General features: G+C 40.3%; 1 protein-coding gene across 1 annotated transcript; it reads left to right on the plus strand.

The window, feature by feature from the left end:
* Positions 1-89: 89 nt before the first annotated feature.
* Positions 90-24,177, plus strand: LOC140232150 (diacylglycerol lipase-beta-like). The gene is made up of 15 exons (XM_072312296.1): positions 90-178; positions 1,742-1,888; positions 4,383-4,629; positions 4,957-5,159; positions 5,465-5,555; positions 6,034-6,296; positions 7,905-8,034; positions 14,401-14,484; positions 17,405-17,557; positions 19,085-19,212; positions 20,123-20,191; positions 20,998-21,070; positions 21,900-22,104; positions 23,395-23,554; positions 23,982-24,177. Exons 2-15 carry the CDS (start codon positions 1,794-1,796, stop codon positions 24,175-24,177), a joined length of 2,097 nt encoding a protein of 698 aa, XP_072168397.1. The 5' UTR covers positions 90-178; positions 1,742-1,793.
* The last annotated feature ends 221 nt before the right edge of the window (positions 24,178-24,398 follow it).

Raw genomic sequence — 24,398 nt, forward strand, 5'->3', positions numbered from 1 at the left:
AACAATGCACGCGCACTGCATGCTGCGCCGCCAAGACGAAGTGCAGTGTCGCGTGTTTACTCCGTTATTGGACTTCGTGAACGGAACAGACAGATGCAGATGCTGGTAACATCCATATAAGAAAGAGCCATATCGCCAACCACGTTTCACATGATTGAATCGGGAAGGAGATAATTTGGTAAAGCTATTCACAATAAAGTATCAAGTGAGCGTTTACTACTCAGGCTACTGTACGTGATATTGATGGCCATAAACGTGATCGCGGCGTAATGGCGAATAACTGTTGTAGGCCAGTCCCACACACGTAAAGATATGTGTGGTAGATTAACACTAACAGGGGAGGGGCACTCCCTTTTTATTGCCCTCTAATTCATATCAATTATCATAAATTGTATACACAAATCAGAAGATAGAAGTTGTTTCTTTTAGGCCACCGATCTCTTTTTCAAGAGATACTTCGTATAGAGATCAGTGCAGGCTCGGAACAAGGATTTTTTTTTTCTTTTGGGGGGGGGGGGTCAAGCCTGGTCAAAATTGGATTCTGGAAACAGTGAGTAGGCTACCTAACAATAGGAGGCCTAAACTATTATCGGTGTACCGTAGATCTAGTACTAGTAATTTAATCGGGACAGCAACTAGCCTGACGACCAGATGGAAGCACTCACTTGTGTACAGCGAACCAATCAGTGACAGGGCTGTGTATAGAACTAGTTACCGATTTATGGGCAGCCACTACGTGGACACACACGAGCCTCGCCTGCATGGTTGGTTTGTGCAATTTGTGATGGGGTCAGATGAAGGAGGCTTAAAATATTCACGTAATGTTTTAGCAAGCTATTGCTATTATAAATTTATTATTTTGTTAAGAAATGTCCCCCTCGACTTCTTTTGCCATCCCTCGGCCTCTCTGCACTACCCTATCCAAGGACATGGTAGCTTACACACAAATGCATGCTATCCCCACCACTCTCACTCGCCAGATCATGCAGATGATGTGAGTGCATGCGCATGCAGGCTTGTGTCCGTTTGTAAGCTACCAAGGGCAGATTAGTGTAGTAGCTCGTAGTAGTAAGGCAAAACTACTGTGCTGTATCGGCTGTTATTTTCGCGAATGAGGAGGTCATAGACATTTTTGCGAGACATTTTCACAAACTGACACTGACGCCTCCATAAGTGCACCATTAACTTACTTAGTGCATGGTGACATTTTCACATGTTGTTAAATACGCGATCCAACTGATTTGCGAAATTTGCGAAAATTAAACCTTTCGCAAAAATAACGGCTTATACGGTAATGGGGGGATATAAGCAGAAGTTTTTCCTTTTCTTTTTAAGTTGTTAATACTACCATACCAATTCTAACTTGTTTTACTGGTTTGTTTGTTTGTGTGATTACAAGTTTCAGTGTGTTTGTGCTGCCTCAATGGTGACAGTTACCACATGGGTGCATGCATGATCTAAGCATTGTTTGTACTGACAGTTGAGTCAAAAATTTGTAAGTAGACAACAAAGTGGAACTTTGTTGTATCTTGCGTTAAACATCTGTGGTGCAGCTGACAGTGTAAATGGATTGTGTGTTGTATTTGTGTAAGATTTTTACATTTTCATTGATAGTGTTTATTTTTTTAATCTGCAGCCCATGAATATTGTGTGTGTTTATGAATAACCTGCCAGTAATGTGTTGTATGCATTTTGCAGTAATAATGTTCAATATATTTTTCCTAACTTTTACACTCTTCAGGAAAAACAATTACTGGTAAGGATTTCTGCCATCAGGAGGCAGGAGTTGCCTCATGCCAGCCCTCATTCTATTTAAGAGACGATGGCAGGTCGGAGGAGACGACTTCGTATTTCCAGCCATCGCCTCTGTTTGTGTACGGCTGATGTTGTAAGTAGTCAGTACAGTCTTTAAATTGGTGTGAAAATAAAAGCCAAAATGTTCATGCCTGTGACAATTCCAAATGGTTATACACACAGTTGTTTTGTTGCAGTATCATTCTGTGTGCATCTTCTTTAGTGAAATTTTCCTTCTAGATTTTTTGAAGTTGTTCTGATTCCACATCTGAAGGTAAACATAAGGTATCATAATATACACTGAACATTGGTATCATCATATCATCATAATTATAGTAAGTAAACACGGTAGTGGTAGTACAAAAACATCTACTTTTATTGGCAAGTTGATAGTGAACACTACAGAAATATGTGATTTACCCTTACTGTGCTGTGTTAGGTGCTTGGCAGGCACAGGGGAATGTTTCATTGCTGATTGTCACAGATGTCTTGATACAAATTGTCAGTGAATAGAGATCCCCATTGTGTCACCATGACCTTTCTAATGGACTGAGGCACATAGTTACACCTGAATTTGATGGCTAACCTTGCAACTATGTCAAGTTTGGATAGATTATTAAATGCTGGTGAAAAACAAAAACAAAACAAAACAAAACAAAAACAAAAAAAACTTGCTAAGTTTAAAGTAAAGTGTTTTACACATTAAGAGTTTATGCTGACATAAAGAGAATCATGCAAGAGATACAACATCTGAACTATTGCTGCAAAGATATGGTATGTCTCTATAGAGTCAAGACAGAGCACACTCAGTGCTCATATTCATTCTGTTAACTTACAATAATATGTAATGTGCACTTGTGTGTGTTTCTGTGAATGTAAGGTGGAGAGAGAGAGATCAGATACCCCTTTTAGAGTCCCCCTGTCTAGGAGGACCTCTGGAGGACATGCTAGGTGAAAAGTAGCCATTTTTTATACAAACTCAGTTGGTGGTAAGAGAGACACCCCCCCCCCCCCCCCCCCCCCCTGTTTAGAGTCCCCCTGTTGTCTAGAGTGACGTCCTTATACATTTCTGTGGAAACCAGTGAAAGGGCATTTTTCCACCACAAACAGTGCTGGTCAATGGAAGTGTTCATGTTAGTCTAGTTTTCAGACCGTCTTCCCCCCCCCCCCCCCCCCCCCCGAGGATGGGGGGATGGGCAAACATGTCATTTTGATCCCCAATGATTCCCGAAATGAGGACAATTTTTTGCGTTTTTTGATAGAAAACTGTGCAAATATCTTATCCAAAGTGTGCACCATATTGCAGAATTTCAATTCTGAAAATGCAAAAAAAAAAAAAAAAAAAAAACTCTCGCATGGAAGGGGGACGATACCCCCTCCCTCTTTCGGTCCTTTTCCTTTTTTTTTTCTATTCAAATTGACAGATTCCCAAATGTTTTATCTTAAGTGTGCACCAGGTCTGTCAATTCAGTTACAAAAAAGAATGCAAAGATACACCGCGGGTGGCAGGGGATATCTTCTTTCAATCAACCCTTTCCCCGCTTTGTTTCCCACTACAAACTTTAGTACACTTTGTTGATTGACAGCTTTCCGAATTTTCCATCAAAACTTTACATTTGTATTTGTATTCTAAGAATGCAAAAGCCCATTCGTATGCAGGGACGTCGATCCCGGAGGACTGGGTGGGGGGGAGGAGCAAACATGTCATTTTGTCCCCCAATAATTCCCGAAATGAGGAAAATTTCCTTGCGTTTTGTCCAAATATCTTATCCAAAGTGTTCACCAGATTGCTGAATTTCAATTAAAAAAGAAATGCAAAATCTCTCGTGCTTGGGAGGGGGATTGAGAGATTTTGCATTTCTTTTTCTCTATGTCACTTTGCCTAGCCTTAGTACACTTTTCATATTGAGAAAAAAAATCTGAATAATTCTGAGTGCACAAGACTTATCACTTATTTTCCGGAAACTCGAAAGTTTCTTCATGTACAAGGGGAATATTCCCTTTTAATGAACCCTTTCCTCGCTCACTTCCCCCATCACAGATAATTTTTTTCATTCCCAAACATTCCACCAAATATGCGTATATGAGATATCTCAATTTCAACTTTAAAAGGGCAAAAGCTCCCTCGTACGGTAAGGGTGGTGATAGCACTCGCCCACGCCTCCTCCCTTCTCTCTTCTCCCAAATCGTTCAATAATAGGCTACATCAAAATATTCTGCTACCTTAAACAAGTTGGACTGTTTCAAGTCGTTAAAACACGCAAACATGCATAAAATTGCACCTTTACAACATGAAAATGAAAAATTGTATATATTACATGGGAAGGGGGACACCCCCTCCCACAAGCCCCGCCCTGCTCGCTCCGCTCGGTCGGGCTGGGTCGCGTTTATAATATTAAGTGTAAGAATTAATACAAGAAGTTTATTTAAATGATACCATTTTAAAGCCAAAATGTTTAATAATAATCAACATCAAAATAGTTTAAGAGTCCCCATCTTCTGGCATGAACACGCACAACCTCTAGAGGTTGTGCCATGTGTGGTGGGACTCTAAACTGGGTATAATTCTTGCCATTTCTTCCCTGCAGCCTGGCATCTGCCGTTGTTGTCTATGTGGTACAGCATCCATCTGTCAGGCAGTGTGTAGCAGGTGAGCTCCTGACGGGCTTTCTGATTGGCCTGGTGGTCATCCTTGGCGTGACCATCCTCCTGGAGACAGCAGTGGGTGTGGTCAGTGGGCGGGGCACAATCACAGACTCCTACCCCAGGCGACTTCTTCCTGCTCTACTCTACACCAGGACGGTTGTCTTCCTGTTTGAAATTGCTGGCAGTGTGGTATGTTTCAGTAACTGGTATGAATATATTCAAGTACATGTCAGTCATATCACAGTTGAAAGGATTTAAACTAGTTTTTTTATTATATTGGAATTATTTTTAAACCACAAGGGATTTTCTATTTTTCTTTCTTGATTGCCAAAATCATGTACTGAAACTTGAATTAGAATGAGAAATACAGAAGTATTTAAGTCATTTAATTCTTTTCAATGACTTTAGGCTCTATTGTTATTTCTGCACAGTGAAAGAAAAAGACAGAAATGAATTGATCTTCTAAATATGATTTGTTACAAGTCCCTCCATATGTCTTCACTGACCTTTGCTCAGGTGGGAGCTGTATGGGTGTTCAGTGACTGGGAGCCCGACACAGAGCGTACGTGTGACATCAGTCTGGTGCGTCTGGTGCAAGCAGCCGTCGTCCTTGGCTGGTTCCTGCTCATTGCTCTCACCATCTGTGTCATTTTCCTCTTTGGTGGGAAGCCAAGGAGGGAAAATGACAGTTTCGATGACTACGAGCTGTGGGAAAAACGGTACACATGTTGCTGTTGTTGTTGTTGTTTTGTTTTTTTTTTAACTCAGGATAGCCTGTTCAGAATTGTTGGAGCAATGAAAACATGACTGTAGTGTAAAATTTTATATCAATGATGAATTTAGCAATGATTCTGATGACATATCAGCAGAGTGTAACGTACTCTTCAGATTTAACTACCGATATAACATTTATTGTGAAATGGATTTATCAAGATCAACATCAATTTGATATAAGTCACCTGTGATATACATGATTTCTGTGAATGTCTCAAACACTTTGAAAACTAATGTGATTGCCCCACAGGTGCAGATTATGCTGCTTCTGTGAACGAAAAGATGAAAACTCACAAATTGCCTATGCAGAAGCAGCTGCTGTGTTTTCCTCCATATTTCAGGTGAGTACAAAGTAGGGCAGTCACATTATTACAACAAAAGCTGTAGTGTGCTGTCGCCATGGATATTTACAGCTTCCACACAATTATGTGCCTTCCATATATCAAAGTCATGGGATAAGGATACCATAAATCTGTAAAGTCATGTTATCTTTTATCAGATTACTGCAATGTCCCATTCTTTGAATCAAACAAGGTGTCCTTGTCCATATGTGCAGTTCAGTCAAACATTGTTTTGTTCATCTGTCTTGACAAGCCAAGTCCAAAGTCTTTTATGTTTTCATAGCACATCTATGTGTACTTGTTGTAACTGACGTAAATTAAGTTTCATCACAAGCTTACTTACTTTCTCTGTGATATGTCTGATTTTGTCAATTGTGCAGCTGTACTGCTTCAATTTAGGATACTGCAGTTTAGTCATAATTCAGTACAGAGTGGTGAGGCCATGGTATTGAAAAGATTCTCCCGCCATCTTCCCCAGGGGCTTGACGTTGTTCCATCGGACATCGTGGCTGGCCTCATCCTGGTGCAGGTGGAGCAGGAGTGGTGTCGCCGGAATCGCATCTCCAACACCAGTCCCCACAAAAACCCCGGCCCGGACGTGCTGCTGCCCACGGAGGAAGTGGAGACACGCCTGGAGACAGTCTGGCACTACTTCCGCTTCTCCCTGGCTTCCAATGGCTGGCCCATCCTCGTCAACTCGAACATCATCTGCTGGCTATGCAAGCTGTGCTGCGTAGGCAGGTAGGTCTGTGCAGAATGGAGGGAGGAAAACAGGAAGATTCATCGTCGCAATTTTATGGGGAAACTTGTTACAGCAAGAGAGATAATTATTTGAAAAGAGAAATGTAAAACATGAATTGACAGATATTTTAGAATAGAAGTGGGAAGAATGAAGATGCAGAGGAGGAAAAATAGGAGGTGACTAGACAGAAAGAAGACCTTTTGTTTAACCCTAACTTACCTGGGCTATTTTGTGAGCTTAAAGTCCTGGGGGGGGGGGGGGGCATGATGGCCCCCCTTATGATCTCAGCCGCTATTCATTACAAAAATTGGCACACATGTCACTCATGGTGTAATCTATAGGGCTGTGTTGTTAAATTTCAATAAATCGCTTTATTTTATTTTACATGAATTAATTATGTTAATTTATGCGTAAAAAATAGAATTTGGCTGGAAATCATTAAACACAGCCCCCAAACTTCAACATTTTTTGCTTGAGGACTCTTTGGTGAATTCTGATTTAATTTAGGTCAAAAAAAAAAATTGGTATCAATTTTGATTGCTTATGTATTTTATTGTTTTTATAATTTCTTATGTATTTCTTTGTTTTTTCTTTTTGTTTTTATTGTTTTTTTCAATGGGAATCATTGGCAACACTATTTCAATCATAAGAAACAAAATTAATTGTTTTAAATCACTAAAAGTAAAAATAATGATACAATTATGAATTTCAGATAGAAACCTGATTTGCATTGATTTTGTACACAAAATCACGTTTTTAAACAATATTCAGTCTGACATGCACTTACATAATGTTGCGTAACTTCGAAACTGCGTACCCGGACGTCGCAAATTTGGTCTTAAAAGTTGCATAAGGCTTCAAGGTAAATTGTCATGAATCACCATGTGGATGTGTTCTCGCGTTGCGGAGATGTCGCGCGAAGTGTCGGGGGGGGGGGGCCATTATGGCTCCCCCCCCCCCCCCCCCCCCAGGTAAGTTAGGGTTAAGCCACCAAATGTAATGTCTTATATCAATCTTAGAAAGTCATCACAATACTGTGATCATGATGCATAAGAAATTGCCCTTCATATGTTTTCAAACAAACCATTCACAACTGTGATAATGATGCATAAGAAATTGCCCTTCAAATGTTTTCAAGCAAACCATTCACAGAGAGATTTTCTCGTAATGCCTGTTTGACATATATTTTTTTTGTACTTAATTGACCTATATACTTCTTATATCTTTTAGGATGGCTGTAAAAAATAAAATTCTTGCTACGTCGTGATCATAGTCACAAGAATCCTTAAAAAAAAGTTTACATTTTTTGAACAATTTGTGAACTTTCCTATCTGAAATAGACAAGAAGCACAACTAATGTGACATGACAAACGAAAATGACATGGATGGCCAATTTGTTGTTCTTATCAAGTGGTTTGGCATTTTATTTTATAATATTACAAGTACTTAACTGGTCTTGGAAGTATTAGCTCTCTGGGTGCAAAGTACATTTGCATCGTCTTTACATTAAATCAAATGATGAAAGAAAAATGTTGCCGATATAATCTACTCGCCATAAATGAGTGATGAAGATGTGAAGAAAGTCTCACTTTTTTCTGCTCCGCTAGGTGTGGGGAGTGCATGAAGGGCTCTGACCGCATCGTGGGTGACAACTGTTGCCAGTGCAACACAACGGCCATCAGAGCCATGGAGGGATTGGAGGAGGATGACCTGCTTCATGTCAGCTTCCATAATCAGGTGAGTTTGGTGAGATGGAGGAAGAGAAGCAGATGATGACGGGAAGAACAGGCAAGAGAGAATGAAAGAGACCGCCAAAACTGTATGGACTGAAGCGAAACAATAGAGTGGTAACCAAGTTGAAATTCGGATGTAGAAACCTAGAGAGACTGATCTGTTGCTCATGAAAATATGTTTCAGTGGATATTCAGGGTGTGATTGTGATCGAGGGAGTGGGTGAGAGGTGGGAAATGAAATAAGAGAGGGAAAGGAGAGTTCGAGAGAAGGAGAGATAGGTGCTTGTGTATCTACATTTTTGCTTATATAATTGAAGATAAAACCAAGGAGGTTTTATACATGGAGTTCCAACTGGCTGTAATTGTATTCAAACAGTTGTTAGATTTCTATTGATGTACAAAAGAATTCCACAGGCGCACTTGTGCCTTTGAAGATCGATGTTCCAAGCCGCCGTCTTGCTGAGCAATCTGAAGATTCATTTTGAACGTTATCATAATGTTGGCCATATTTTGCTTATTCATTTATTATTATTCATTTCATAATAAAGCATGTAAAACAAAAGTCAATTCCGTTCAGAAAATTGCGCAAAAGTGTAAATCAGAGCTTATGTGAAAATGTTTAAAACTGTACCATCCTGGAAAGCTGGTTTTATCACTTTTCGATTTAATTTGCCCAAATGAAACTAATATGTAATAATCTTCAAGTATAATTCTTTATTGATAGATATATCAGATTAGTGCCCGCGTATGCCCAGTCAAATAATTTTCATCTTCATTTCAGCATTTTTTCCTCAATTTCTATTCGCGCATCCTCGTGTCTGTACTACCTACCTTTTATAAGAAGGGATAGCAAAAAGTAATTACCATCACAAAGACGTATCTTCCTTTGAAAGTGGCTGGTGATTATGCAATGAGACACGAGTCAATTGTCTTCGTATCGGAGCGGCAGATCCTGTTTGGCACGTGCTTCAAATATTTTTGAGCGGCGGCTTCGAACATAGATCAAAGGGAATAACTCTGTTGTTACTCCATCTCTTCAACCTCCTTGATAAAACCTTTTATCAAAATAGGGCCATGCAACCTTGTTATACGGGAAATTATATTTTGAATTAATGTATTTTAGTCCATTGTATGGCTGAAATGAATGGTTCCGATTGGTTAAGAATTGAAAAGTGTCTAATTTGATTTTAGACCTTCCTTTCAGTACTTCAAGCTGCGATTATTCAAGAGAATGGGGGAGGGGAGTTGGGCATGGAGGGATACATTAGCACCATTATTTATTTCATTGTATATTTATCTATGTTGTTATTCATTATTATTTTTCATAATCTCCGTTGTTCGTTAAATATGAGATCCCACTTGTACGCATGCGCAGTCAATTCATTCGTAGCGTGTGTTTCTTAGCGGTCAAATCGCCATTTTGAGCTCAAATTTTCGCCGTTTTTCTTTCACTTCGCGATCAGTCGCGTTCAAGTTTCGGGGTTTTCTTAGCTTATTTTAGCTCCCCGATCGTTTGGTGTTGTTTTTGGAGAGCGATGGAAGCGAATTCGGGATTTTCTACGAAGCCGCAGGAGAAGCTGGTTCACGATGCGGGTTCCACCAGCATCGCCAGCGGACCGCGAGCGGAGCCCTCCCCGGGCAGCGATGCGGGGGGAAAGGGTAAGATGTCAGCGGTGAACTCGGTTAGCCGCAGTGGAAAAGGCACTGGTAAAGCCAAAGGCAAAGCCCTGGTGAAGATCACGTCTCCTCCTCCCACGATCGCACGGAAGTTTGCCAAGACGGCCGCAACTTCGGAGGTCTCTGACCTTATGATTAAGAAGCCCACGACCATGAATGACTCTGAGATTATAGCCAAAGATTTTCAGGCTGTCCAAGACTGCATTCGTGCAGATCCTACTTCGAAGAAGGACAGTCAGGCCTGCATTCGTGTAGAGCCTCCGCAGACCACGACCTCGAAGTCAGGACCAAGCACTAGTGTTGGTGGCCCAGCTTTTGAACATCGTCTGAATAAACTGGAGGAAATGCTGGAAAAATTGATGGATCATTTGTCACTTTCTCATCCTCAGACTCGTTGTAGTAGCCATGACGTGAGAAGTCTTGGAGATGAGGATGATGACCTTCTTTTATCTGACTATGACTGCGATCAAGATGATGGGCTTTTTGGCTGTACACCAGCCTCTGACTCTAATGCTTCTGATTTCAGTGCTGCTACTACCACTGGCACTGAAGGAAGTGATGCTACTCCTGCCTCTGGCCAGGATGAATCAATCCCAGCTATCGCTGCTAAATTCGCACTGTGGAACAGGCTGCCCTAGATGAGACAGGAAAAAAGTACTCTAGCCCAGCTAACTGTCCCCTACTTGATGTGCCTAAAGTCAACTTGGCGATTTGGGAAAACCTAAACCCTTCTACCCGGGCTAGGGATCTCAAGCTCCAGCGTATTCAGAGTGCACTTGTGAAGGGTTTTACCGTTTTTATGCAGACCCTTTCTGCTTCGGAGCTGTCAGAAAAACAGCAGGACGTACTCGGACTCCTGTGTAGCTCTAACTTTGAGCTGAACGCCCTGAGGAAAGACCTCATCAAACCTGGCCTGAATGCAAAGTTTGCTCACTTGTGCAAGCCTCAGAACCCTGTGATGAAACAGCTGTATGGGGACGACTTAGGGAAGAAAGTCAAAGACATCCAGGAGGAACGAAGAGCAGCGGCTGGCGTTGTGAAAGGCTCAAAGCCCTTCTCAGCGGGTAACTCCCATCAGCGTCCACATTCGCAGTCACAGTCTCACTATCATCCTTACCACTGACAGACGGAAGCTAATTACCGTAGAATGCGATCAGCGGGGTGAACCACGCTATCCGTACAGGCGGGGTCGGTGCAGCGGCCTTTTTTAGGCCAGCGGTCTTGGAAGCCACACACAGTCACCCCCATGACCAGACCCAACAAGGGCAGCGGCCGACAGAGCCCTCAATACCGGGGGTTTGCGGGGCCCGCAAGTAACCGAGCATGTTCAACCAACAGTCTCCTCATCCTCTGCAGAGGTGAGTACATGCCCTCTCCTTATTCACGCTTGCTCCATTGTGGGTGAACGATTGAAACTTTTCTATGACAAATTGAGAAGCCTGACTTCAGATCCATACATTTTGAATAATGTCAAAAGCTACAAACTCGAATTTGATCCTAATAATTTCCCTACTGTAAGAGGGAAAGAGTTGTATAACTTATCTCGCAGTTCAGAGCTTAACAGCCAGATAGAGGAAGAGATTTCTCGCCTTTTAGCTAAAAGTAAACTGTACCAATACAAGGCCCTTCCTAATGGTCTCAGCTCTGCTCCCAGACTGTTTACAAAAATGCTGAAGCCAGTTTTTGCCCAGCTTAGGACAGAAGGGCATGTAGTTATGGGATATCTTGATGAAACTCTGATAATTGGGAGATCAAAGGATGCTACCCAAAGGGCTGTTTCAGTTTCCACTAAGCTTCTAACAGAGTTGGGGTGTTTGATTCATCCTGAGAAGTCAGTACTTAGCCCAGGTCAAGACCTAGAGTTTCTTGGGTTTCTTTTGAATACTAAGTCAATGCACATTACTTTGCCAAGGGAAAAACAAGATGACATTTCTGAGGTTTGCACCTCCCTCTTATCCCATGCCACTCCATCCATTCGAAAGGTTGCTAGGGTCATAGGGAAAATAGTTGCCACGTTCCCTGCAGTACAATATGGCCCACTGCATTACAGATATCTAGAGAGAGACAAGGTACAGGCCCTTAAGGCAGCTCGTGGTCATTTCGATAGGCCCATGACTCTTTCCTTGGAGGCACGACATGAATTGATATGGTGGACAGAACATATCCATGAGTCATTTAATCATGTTGTGAGACAAAGGGTTGATTTGGAGTTACGTACAGATGCCAGTGCAGAGGGATGGGGTGCTACGGACTTAACCTCTCACACAGGTGGCAGGTGGACCACAGAGGAAGTACTTTCAGTTCAAACATCAGGCATTAATTACTTAGAGACACTGGCAGCTGGACTGGCTCTGAAATCTTTCTGTGCAGACAAGAGAAATGTACATGTCCTATTGAGGATTGATAACACTACGGCTGTTGCCTACCTTAACAACATGGGAGGGCTGAAATCGGAAACCTGCAATCAGGTAGTGTTAGACATCTTGCATTGCTGCATTCAATGCAATATATGGCTGTCAGCAGCTCACTTACCTGGGTGCCAGAACAATGAGGCAGACTTCATGTCTAGACACTTTAATGACAGAACAGAGTGGATGCTAGACAAGAATAGCTTTGAGAAGATTGTGGAGAAGTATGGTACACCAGTAATTGATTTGTTTGCATCCAGACTTAATGCTCAGTTACCTAGGTACGTTTCATGCTTGCCAGATCCCAATGCAGAGTCAGTTGATGCGTTCACACTAGACTGGGGAAAATTTACACTCTTTTATGCCTTTCCTCCTTTCTGTTTTTTAGCAAAATGCCTACAGAAAATACAGGAAGACAATGCACATGGCCTGCTTGTGGTACCAAATTGGCCTACACAGGCCTGGTTCCCTCTCTTGACAAGTATGATGAGTGAAGAACCCGTGATCTTGAAAAGGAGCAAATCTTTGCTGACACAACCAGTCTCTAAGGCTACCCTCCCACTCTGCACTAAACACGATCTTCTTTGTTGCAGGATTGGCGTTCACAGTTCGAATCGAAGGGACTACAGGAGAGGACTGTGAACGTGTTGTGTGCCGCTTGGAGACTGTCTACACGCAAGCATTATGGCACCTACATTAGGAAATGGAAGGAGTATTGCAGACAGGAAACTGTGAACAGTCAGTGCACTGCAGTAGAAAGTGTTATAGAATTTTTGAGTTATCTGTTTCATGTACATAAGTTGAGTTACAGTGCACAATTAACTGTGCCAGAAGTGCTTTGGCCTCAGTGGTGCTGTTGGAGAACGGCAACTGTACAATTAGTGCACATCCTTTGGTGACTAGATTCATGAAAGGTGTATTTCATTTACGAACTCCGCTGCCACGGTTCAACCATATCTGGGATGTTAAAGTCGTATTAGATCATCTCCGCAAAATGTCACCAGCCAGTAAGCTATCTTTGTGTGAACTTACTCATAAGCTATGTATGTTGCTCGCACTCACTTCGGCACAAAGGGCACAGACTTTATTCTACATTCATCTTGATGGCCTGGTTTGGAAGGATAATGGCGTAGAGAGTCATGTCAGTGATTTGGTAAAATAGAACAAGACCTCCGACAGAGTAGGGAGTACGACTACAATTGAAGAGTATCCTTCAGAGAAGAGACTCTGTGTGGTACGTTACCTGAAAAAGTACATTGAGCGTACAAAAGTGTTGAGGGATACGGAAAGGTACCTGTTCATATGTTATAGGAAACCTCACAAACGAGCCAGTAACCAAACCATCTCCAGGTGGATAAAGGAGACAATGAGTGCGGCGGGTATCGACACTAGAAATTTCAAGCCGCATTCTACAAGGGCTGCAGCAGTCTCTACTGCAAAGACAGCAGATGTGCCTATAGCGGACATCCTGAAACAGGCTGGATGGTCTAAGGAAGAAACCTTCAACAGGTTCTATGATAAGCCGTCAATCAGGGCAGGACCTACACGTAGGTTCTCCATGGCGGTACTGGATAATCATTAAGGAGATTCAGGTATTATTGGTGAGCTGCTATGTCATTCTTATCACCATAAATTGCTTGGTATTACAGAAATGCGACCACTTGTTTCAAAATCTCATATTAACGAACAACGGAGATTACGAAAAATAATGAATAAATTAAGCGAGAACTTACCTGTTTGAAGTTTGATTTTTATCATTTGAGTAATAGGAGTGTGAGTTAATATGCCCTCCACTCCCACCCTCAATTCAAACTTCAAGGTAATGTCCTCTTCTCCACCAATTCATTTCCTGATATGTGGGATTGTGACAGTGGTCGCATTTTCTCTTGGTACAGGCAAATCTCCCTTCACCCAGTTGGGTCAATTAGATCAGTTATCCCACCTAAGACTGACATTATGTAAGGCGAGACGTTGGTAAACTCAGTCTGACGTCGTCAGGTGGAGATTTGCCTGCGCAACGAATATTGACTGCGCATGCGTACGAGTGGGATCTCATATTAACTCACACTCCTATTACTCAAATAATAAAAATCAAACTTCAAACAGGTAAGTTCTCGTTTAATTTATTTATTATTTTCTACTGCATTTATAAGATCCACATGAGGTTCCAGTATTATCATTTTTGTTCTCTCTCAATAACAAGTGTGTCTCAGGGTGTATGCATACGTATGTAAAGTTTAGGCATCGAAGCAATTGTGTATGTCTTTTTTTTCTTTCTTGTTCAGATATTTCAGAGTCCCTTCTATGTGGCGCTGGATCACTCCTACAAGTCAGTGGTGATATCAATCCGAGGGACATTGTCTTTCAAGGTTAGCAGCTTGCTGCCCCTACTTAGCAATTATTTGATTTGAGCCAGGTATTTCTAAAAATGGTTAGGTGTCACCACTTTGGGCCCCCCCCCCCCAACTTTTTTTTTTACCCCGGAAGTGCATAAGTGGCACTACAAAGAAGTAGATAGAGACCTTGAAGTGTGAGCACAGTAAGGTTATGTTTTTGTGCTGAAGACCCTTTTTTTTTTTTTTTTTTTTGCTTGTCAGCTGAAGAAACCCAGAAGTGGAAGGACAAAAGATGAGCTGAAGACCTTTTTTTTTTTTTGCTTGTTAGCTCATAGGCCCCCCACTTTTGAAAACGCTCCGCCGGCCCCGAGATAGTAGTCCTCATCAACAAATTTATAAAGAGGAGATGAGAATTCCAATCAAAATTGCTAATGGTTATAAACCAGGAATTCTTGGATAATTCCAATGTGATTGATTGATAATGTCACTTTTTTATACCCCCGCCAAACGAAGTTTGAAGGGGGTATATAGGAATCGGCGGACGGTCGGGCGGTCGGGCGGTCGGGCGGTCGGGCGGGCGGTCGGGCGGTCGGTCCGTTGCAAATCTTGCGTCGCGAACTACTTCCTCAGTTTTCAACCGATTCCCATAAATCTTGGCACAGATGTGTGCCTTGGGTTGTAGATGTGCAAGACGTATTTTTTGACAGTACCCAAAAGTATGTTGCCATGGTAACGGCATATTATGGGCAAAAATGGGTACAAATCTTGCGTCGCGAACTCCTCCCACAGTTTTTGATCAATTTTTATGAAATTAGGTACAGATGTTCATCTGAATATGTTAATGTGCAAGACACATATTTCCGCAGTGGCAAAAAGTGCGTTGCCATGGTAACGGCATGTTATTGGTAAAATATGGGGCAAAATGCTTCATGGCAAAACTGCTTCATCAGTGTTATTCCAATTCTCATGGAATTCATATTGAATGTTTGTCTTAGGATATAGGTCAGCATGACACATTTCTTGACAGTGACAAAAAGTGTGTTGCCATGGTAACAGCTCACATATTATGAGCCAAAATGATGGAAAATTTTGTGTTGCAAACTACTTCCTCAGTTTTTGCCCAATTTCCATGAAACTTGGTACAGATGTGTGCCTTTGGTTGTAGATGTGCAAGACGCATTTTTTGACAGTACCCGAAAGTACGTTGCCATGGTAACGGCATATTAATGGCATAAGATCAAGGAAAGATCTTGCGGATTTAACTACTTCCTCAGTTTTTTGACCAAAGCTTATGAAATGTGGCACACACCTTGATCTTGGTGGGAAGATGTGGAAGACATATTTTTCGGACGTGTCGGAAGCTGCGTTGCCATGGTAACGGCATATAAATGGCAGAAGATCAAGGAAAGATCTTGCGGATTGAACTACTTCCTCTGTATTCGACTGAAGCTCATGAAATGTGGCACACACGTTGGTCTTGGTGGAAAGATGTGCAAGACATATTTTTTGGACGTGTCGGAAGGTGCGTTGCCATGGTAACGGCATATTAATGGCGGAAGATCAAGGAAAGATCTTGTGGATTGAACTACTTCCTCAGTTTTTGACAAAAGCTTATGAAATGTGGCACACACAATAGTCTTGGTGGGAAGATGTGCAAGACATATTTTTCGGACGTGTCGGAAGCTGCGTTGCCATGGTAACGGCATTTAAATGGCAGAAGATCAAGGAAAGATCATTCCTTGGGTAAGACTGTCGTCACGGGGCGGGGGTATTAATCACCTTAAGTGATATTTCTAGTTTGTCCTTGTTTTTTATGCCTCCGCCAACGAAGTGGCCGGAGGCATTATGTTTTCGGGTCGTCCGTCCGTCCGTACGTCCGTACTTCCGTACGTCCGTACGTCCGTACTTCCGTACGTCCGTACTTCCGTACGTCCGTACGTCCGTCCGTCCCGTTTTGTTTTTGTCGATATCTCAAGAACGGTGTGGTGGTTTTGCATCAAACTTGGTATGAGGGTATATCCTTGGGGGATGATACTTTGTGTGGATTTTAGGGTCACAGGGTCAAAGGTCAAAGGTCACAGGTTATTTTGTGAAAAAAAAAATTGAAATTTCATGTTTTTCTCCATATCTCGCAAATGGTTCAAGGTATCTTCATGGAACTTAGTATATATGCTTGTACCGATGGGCAGTGATTATCTAGGGAAGTTGGGGGTCATGGGTCAAAGGTCAGGGGTCAAAGGTCAAGGTCAACTCCTCAAAATATAACTACTTTCCTTATATTTATGCAGTGCCTGAAGGATTTTTTTAAAACTTGATGTATGCATGTATAACCCAATATATATTCTGTGGGAAGTTTCTTGCCAAAAGGTCAAAGGTCAAAAGGTCAAAGGTCAAGTGAAAGTGCTAAATTGCACTTTTTCCTCCATATCTCAAAAATAACTCAAGGTATTGTCATGAAACTTACATATTTATGCATGTTCTACCTAACAGTGATTCTCTTTGGAACTGTGGGGTCAAAGGTTAAAGGCCAGGTTTCGATAATACTATTTTACCATTTGATACTGAAATTATACTTTTTCTCAATACCTTGAAAATTACTCAATGCATAAACTTGTAAAAGGGTCAAAAGTCAAGTGAAAATCATCAGTTCCCCCAAATACCTGCACTCTTGATGTTTTAATCATTCATCCAATTGAACCTAGTTCTAGGAAAGTGAACATTCAGCACATTTGTGGCAAACCTGTCATTTTAATATTTTGCCAATTGTGTGAAACTGTCATCACACATTGTCAAGACATTGTACTATAGACCTATTAGGAGAACCATGTATTATGGCGGAGGCATACACCAGTCGCCGTAGCGACATTTCTAGTTTCTATAGTAGTTACTGGTAGTCTTTCATATGTAAAATATTCTTTGTGTTGTTAAGATCTTTCCGGGTGTTTCTACTCAGGATATGCTGACTGATGTGTCAGCTGATGCTGAAATGCTGGATGTGGTAGGATATGAAATCTACGCTCATCGTGGGATTGTCAACAACTCAAAGTACATTCTGAATAAACTGAAGGAGCTGAATTTATTGGAAGAGGCATTTGAGAGACATCCGGCAAGTCATCATTATATTGTTACCTCAATGTTGTTGGGCTAGTCGACCACTTGTGCAAGAAAATATCTTACAACTGATTATATAGGCAACTTTAATATCCATAGAATCGATTGATACTGGGGGAAACTTATTTACTAAACTGGAGAGCACTTAAAGGACAAGTTCACCTTCATAAACATAAGGATTGAGAGAATGCAGCAATATTAGTAGAATACATCAGTGAAAGTTTTAGGAAAATTGGACAATTGATGCAAAAGTTATGAATTTTTAAAATTTTTGTGTTGGAACCGCTGGATGAGGAGACTACTAAGGCTCGTGATGTCATATGAGTACAACAGTATGAAGAAAATGTAAAGAAAATTCAACATATTTTCACTTTTTTTCACAGAATAAAAGAACACTTGACTTCCTTCTTTCTAAAGGCAGTGGGAATAATATTACCCATAACATATGTCAGTAACAAGTCCAGGGAATGTGTACTTTTTTCAAAAGATGAAATTTTGTGAAATTCTCTTTATATTTTTCTTATATTGTTGTACGCATGTGACATCATACACTGCAGTAGTCTTCTCATCCAGTGGTGACTTCACAAAAACTTCAAAAATTCATAACTTTTGAATGGATAGTCCGATTTTCCTCAAACTTTCAATGATGTGTTCTACTAATATTGCTACATTCTCTCAATCCTTATGTTAATGAAGGTGAACTTGTCCTTTAATTAAAATCTCCATCACCAATTGTAAATCAACATGAAATCATAGACAGCTTTATGAACTCTGGAGAAATTTCAAGGTATCAGTGCACTTTGTCTTATATGCATACATTTACTTACAAGTGTCATGATATCCTCAACACAAACTGATTTCCAATTCACTGTCTATTTTATACAAGCAAGGGGAACATTACAGATCTGTGCAAACACAGACATTATTGTGGTATGTTATGTTACAACATGTTATATGTGACAAATAGAATACCTCAAACACATCAATTTTAACCTCAAAATAAACATGTACTGCAAGGAAGAACTGAAGAAAATTCTATCATAGAATTTTGACCAGCAGCAGCTTGGAAGGCAATGAGGCAAAAGGTTTCTGTGATATTTTCCTCATCCAAAAAAAAAAAATATATATATATAACAAATAAAAAAAACAACAACAAGAAACAAACAAACAAACAAATGCCAGAATGAAAGATAAAAAGAGAGCTTGTAAAAATATAGAATAGATGCACATTGATATTGTGTTTGTATCCTTTTGTTCAAGTCATTGAGCCTCATGAAATGCACATATGTGATATTGCATAAAAACTCTTTACTGTCTGTCTATGTTACTACCAGTCAAATGTGTATTCAAGTTGGTGATGTTCAGATTTTAATCCGCTCCAATTGCACCAACCTAGCTACATAGCTTTATGAATGCATATGTTTGCGTGTACAGATCTTTTATTCTGAATGTTTGGATAAAAGCAGTGTAAATCAGTTTGGATATTCCTAACTTACATCTGGATCTTTGGCTTTCTCCCTAGGACTATAAACTTGTGGTGTCAGGTCACAGTCTGGGAGCTGGAGTGGCAGCCATCTTGTCCATCCTCCTCCGAGAGCAGTATCCTGACATCAAGACTTACGCCTTTGCACCACCAGGGGGCCTTATCAAGTACATGCCTCCTTCCTTTCAATTTTAATGTATTGCAGGAAAACTTTTTCTCTCTCTCTCTCTCATGGCACCTGTCAATTGTCATTTGCACTCTTTTATTGTTTTAGCTGTAATTCAGTCCTGATATATATTCTAATTTTGCTTTTCTTTATATATATCAATTTGGATTGAATCTGTATGTATCATGGAAATACTTTCCATCTGCTAAAGCACTGAGAAAGCAATATATAAATGTTACCTTTCACTTTCAGTATTGATATTCTTATCATTACTATTATCAATACTTAAAGTAGTAGTAGTAGTTGTAAATTGTAGTAGCAGTAGTTAATGTAGTGGTAGAAATAGACCAAATTGTAATCATTATCATAACAGTGCTATGCAAAGTGGAATGTTACTATTTGGATGTCAAAAGGTTTAAAGTCGTTTAAAAAAGGTGCTCTCAGTTGAATGTCCCTGATATATCAAATATTTCTCTTTTCCACACTGGAAGAATGCATCAGGATTCCCTATTATCAACACTTGTTTTAAAGTGCAAATCCCTGCAAAAATGGAAACGAAGGTTATGTTTGATATTTTCAAAATTGTAGGAGTAGGAGAAGCTGCGTTGGTACAACTTCTCAAAAATTATGAGACAAATATTAAAGCAGATGGATGATCATATTCATTACATAATATTTGATTTAAATTTCTACATTTTCTGATTAATGGTTAATGCAATGAAAGTATGTATTCCATTATTTTTAATGATAGCATGATACTGTGCAGAAGGGTGTATTCCACAATTCTCCCGATGATACAAAACAAATGGATTCATGATACACATTATTCTTCACACACGATATAGGATAGGAAAACTTTATGATCAATTAACAGAGACAAAGCAAATTCTGATCTGCTCTTTTTCCTACAGTGCTGAAGGAGTCTTTTATACTCAAGACTTTGTAACATCTGTGGTTCTTGGAGAAGATATAGTTCCCAGGTGAGCACAGTTACGGTAGATAGTGATTTAGGCACTGCAAACTGAGAAGAGGTGTGCAGTGATTGTGATATAGTCCTGCATAACAAATGTATGTTGGGTTGAATCTTTGGGTTGACAGATTCCAGTCGAGAAAGCCAGAAAGGTAGTATTTCACATCAAAATAACATCAGAATTCACAACTGTTAGAGTTTCAATTTTTTTCTTCTTTTTTTTTCTTGAAACAAGACTTAAAATGTGTCTGTATTGTTCTATTGAAATTTTCATTGTCTTCTTTGAATCCCATGGTCTGATTTTAACAAACTTGGCAGAAAACATTTATAGGGCTAGGAAATACAAAGTTGTTCAAATTGTGTGGATTTCAAATTGTGTGAATTTCAAATTGTGTGGATTTCAAATTGTGTGGATTGTTTAAACTTAACAATTTCATGTTTTGAAGAAAGTGGTGTGGAATGCAGAGAGTATGTATGCGATCCCCATTGGGGCCTTGGGGCAGGGCTACAGGGGGCTAGAATGGTTCAAGTGTGAATCATTGAGTGTATTCAGTTGAGCAGATAGATTGTATGATGTGAAGATACCCTCATGGGTAAATGGGTAAAGAAAGATACGTTGTATTTTACTTTGAGGAGGAATTTGCAATTCAGTCAGAAACTTACCATTTATATGCGTAGGAGCACCACAGCGAAGTTTCGAGGTTGAACTTGAACTGCTGGTGAGTGTTAATCCCCTGGAACTCTTGTTTATATTTTCTTCTTTTTTTTTGCCAGTTAAGTAAGTATTAATGGTATATTTCCCCCTTTTTTTGTCAGGATGAGCGTGTGCACTATTCAGCAGCTCAGGGACCAAATCATTTCTGTTGTGCGCAACAGCCAAGTGCCTAAGGTATGAAAAGCCACACTCGGATTATGATTTTTTTTTTTTCAACTTGAAAAGAAATAAAGAAGAGAAAAGAAAGTAGGATGATTCATATGAAAGGCATGCAAGAGGTTTTTGATGTAATGATATACAGTTTGTCCAACTGTGACTTATTATTTCTTCCCCTTCACCCCTCCCCCCCCCCCCTCCCCACCTGCACACATACACATGAGTGTCACTTTGCATACAGTATTGTACTGGTGTGCTTATCATAAAATGACTGTGTAGTCATGTTCACAGAGTGTGGCATTGATGAAGTTGATTCCTACATAACCAGAGAGCTTCCATTCAGAGACTTAGTGCTCTCCATTTGTAAAAATAGACCCACTATCACTTGTCATACCAATCTAGTTTTAGAAATCCTGTGTGGTACAAAGAAGAACTCAGGAGGGAGCACTATTTGAATATTAAATTGCCTTGTTGGAAAACAGAAGTTATCTTGTGTGATTTAATACTTATTTTCGTCATCTAACATGCTATACTATGTTTTGAAATGTTGATTTTTCCATGTCATCACAACGAATGAAAATTCAGAAGTGCGTAAATAGATACCAAAGATACACAATAATGTATGGCATGATTTTATTCTATACTTGTGTAATTTTTAGAGATGATTCACACATTGCATTTATCTACCCTTTGTCACTTCAAAAACATATGGGCTTGGATATCATCAGAATGCATTGCATCTACATTGCATGGGTATATCAGCCTATTTAGCTTGTAATTTAGCCAAATCAGCCTCAACCTCTAATCTTGATCTTTCTTTTCATGCGCATTCATTCATTTATTCCAGTACCGAATTTTGCTGCGTGGGTTATGGTACAGCTGCCGTGGCCTTCCGGACAAACTCCCCAGAGAGAGTGAAGAATGTGATGGGGGTATGGAGGAGGGCTTATGCTGCAACCCTCGAGAACCACTCCTCTCCCCAGGGAGGGGTGGTAGTCTCCTGGATAGCCCAAGGGAAGAGGAACCCTCATCTCACAATACTGGGGAGGAAGGTTGGTGTCATTGACTGCTATTACAAGATAATTCTCCCTGTCGCGTATACCTGTAAAAACTCAAACGACGACAGTGCTATTTAATGTTGTGTTGACATTTAGTAAAGTGCCAACTTAAAAGGTGTGTACAGTTCTGGTCGAGGTGAGGATTTAGCTTTTAATGTTTTGCGAGATGTTCAGAAACCACTCTATGAGATGTCAAAGAGCATGCAATTCTAAAGGGTATCAAAAGTTTATTTGATGAAAATCGGTATGGCCGAGATATCCATTAACAAGGTGAAACAAAGAGATCCTAATAAAGTTGTGGTCTGTCGCCTTTTATTATTATCACTTTTTTGGATATCTCAGCCATTTCAAAACCAATTTTCATCAAATAAACGTTGAATCCTTCTTAAAATTACATGCTCTTTCAGATTTCTTAAGAGGTTTCTCATTATCTCACTTAGAATGTTCAAAACATGAATCCCTTGCCTCAACCAGTACTGTACAGTCCCTTTAAGTAGTGTTGTAACGCTGCATGAAATTCAGATTAAAGTGTCTAATGCCCAAATATAAAACTGTGAATGAAACAGGGGTATATACAGTCCTATCTCTCTTATCTGGACATGTCAGGACTGGCACTGATCCGGATATAAAGGGATTTGGCTAGACATGGGAGACTCAATGTGTAATACACGCAGCTGCCTATCCAATGGTAGCTACATTTAACCTACTGCAGTTAGTGTACACTGAAACTCTTTCTTTGCTATGAGCACAAAATGATAGGTGGGTTTAATGAAAACCTTTTTGTCTATGTTCTTGTCATGATTGTCAGGTAGTGAATGTCTGAATGCATGTTATTCAGATGAAAATTTGATGTGAATATATGTTAATTATGTTGGGAGTAATATGTAATTCATGTGAGTTTGTGAAGGAATTTTGTTTGAGTTTGAAATCCCTCCTTTTCTCTGTAGTTATTAGATTGAAAAAAAACAACAAGAAAAAAAAAAACAATCACGGCAAGATCGCGTTCAGATAATGGAGAGATCTGCATAAGAGAAGGCTGGATAAGAGAGGTCAGACTGTACATGTACATTTTGTCACCATGAGCAGTAACAACACACTGAATCAGAATGTCATTTATAGAGCAGAAGTGTCTGCATCCGTGTACCTGGTACCTTGTTCATTCTCCTACATGTTCAGTACCAGTTTTACTTTAAAGTGACCAAGTGTTATTAAAATACATCATTAAACAGTCATATGTGAGGCACTCAAGGCACCCTCAATGTGTTATCTCGTTTGCTGTGACAGGAGATGAGGGAACCAGGGAAGGACAGAGTGCCACGCTGGACGTCAGCCCAGTGGCAGACCAGCCTAGTGGTTCAAGAAGGGGGCGTTGTCGCAAAGAGTTCATGGACCTATTTCCTCCCGGTCAGATGATATGGCTCACAAGGAAGGAGATGCATTCTGGGTAAGATTAGTTTCTAAATGTAAAGGACAATATTATGTCATGGCATTGCAACACCACTGAAAAACTTTGACGACAGTGTCAGGGCTTAGTCACTGTAAAACATTTAGCTTAGTCCCTGAAGCCATCCTTATGGAGAGCAAAACCAATGTTTTTGAGGGTTTTGATCACCCTTCGATGTCACAGTGGTGTCGCTTTGAGACTTCAGTTTTGTTTGGATTGCCAGTGGTTGCACACTTTCTTCACATAAAGACGTAATTGAGTGACTATTCTTGGATAGATTTAGAGTGTTACAGATCTTGAAAGACAGGCGGTCTGTTATGTCAGTAAAAAAAAAAGAAAAAAAAAAAGAAGATATTTAGAGAATCATTGAAATTGTGGAATTATTGCTTTTGTTAATTGTAATATTCGACCTTTGACCCTTTTGCAGTGGATGCTGTGGGAGCAGAGAGGAATATCGTGCCCAGTGGGTGACCCACAGACAGTTTGACAATATTGGGGTCAGGCCAGGTATGGTTAAAGACCATCTTCCTCTGGATATTGATGCTGCCCTCGCTTGGCTGGTGGAAAGGATCCAGTCTGGATATATCGTCCATCCCAACCCTACCTCAGATGATGAGATGTGATTTTGGGGTCATCCTTACAAAGCTTTGCAACTTAACAAGAGACCAATGTCACTTTTGGAGGACAGTTGAGTATCTATGAGAGTGACTGACAGGGAGAATTTGATGAAGTAAATGTCTGCTATGCTATGACAAACAGTGTTGTTTACTTATATGTGAGAGCTCCTGTTGTGATTGTGTGCATTATATTGAGAATACATCATGATGGTTGTGATATACAGAGC

Source organism: Diadema setosum, chromosome 8 (genome assembly GCF_964275005.1).
Source record: "Diadema setosum chromosome 8, eeDiaSeto1, whole genome shotgun sequence".
In the NCBI taxonomy this organism is placed as follows: domain Eukaryota; kingdom Metazoa; phylum Echinodermata; class Echinoidea; order Diadematoida; family Diadematidae; genus Diadema; species Diadema setosum.

Coding starts and splice junctions, on each gene's coding strand:
- LOC140232150 (XM_072312296.1), top strand. CDS start 1,794: ATGCCAGCCCTCATTCTATTTAAGAGACGATGGCAGGTCGGAGGAGAC. Junction 5,556..6,033: donor TGTTTTCCTCCATATTTCAG/GTGAGTACAAAG, acceptor CATCTTCCCCAG/GGGCTTGACGTTGTTCCATC. Junction 22,105..23,394: donor TCACAATACTGGGGAGGAAG/GTTGGTGTCATT, acceptor TTGCTGTGACAG/GAGATGAGGGAACCAGGGAA.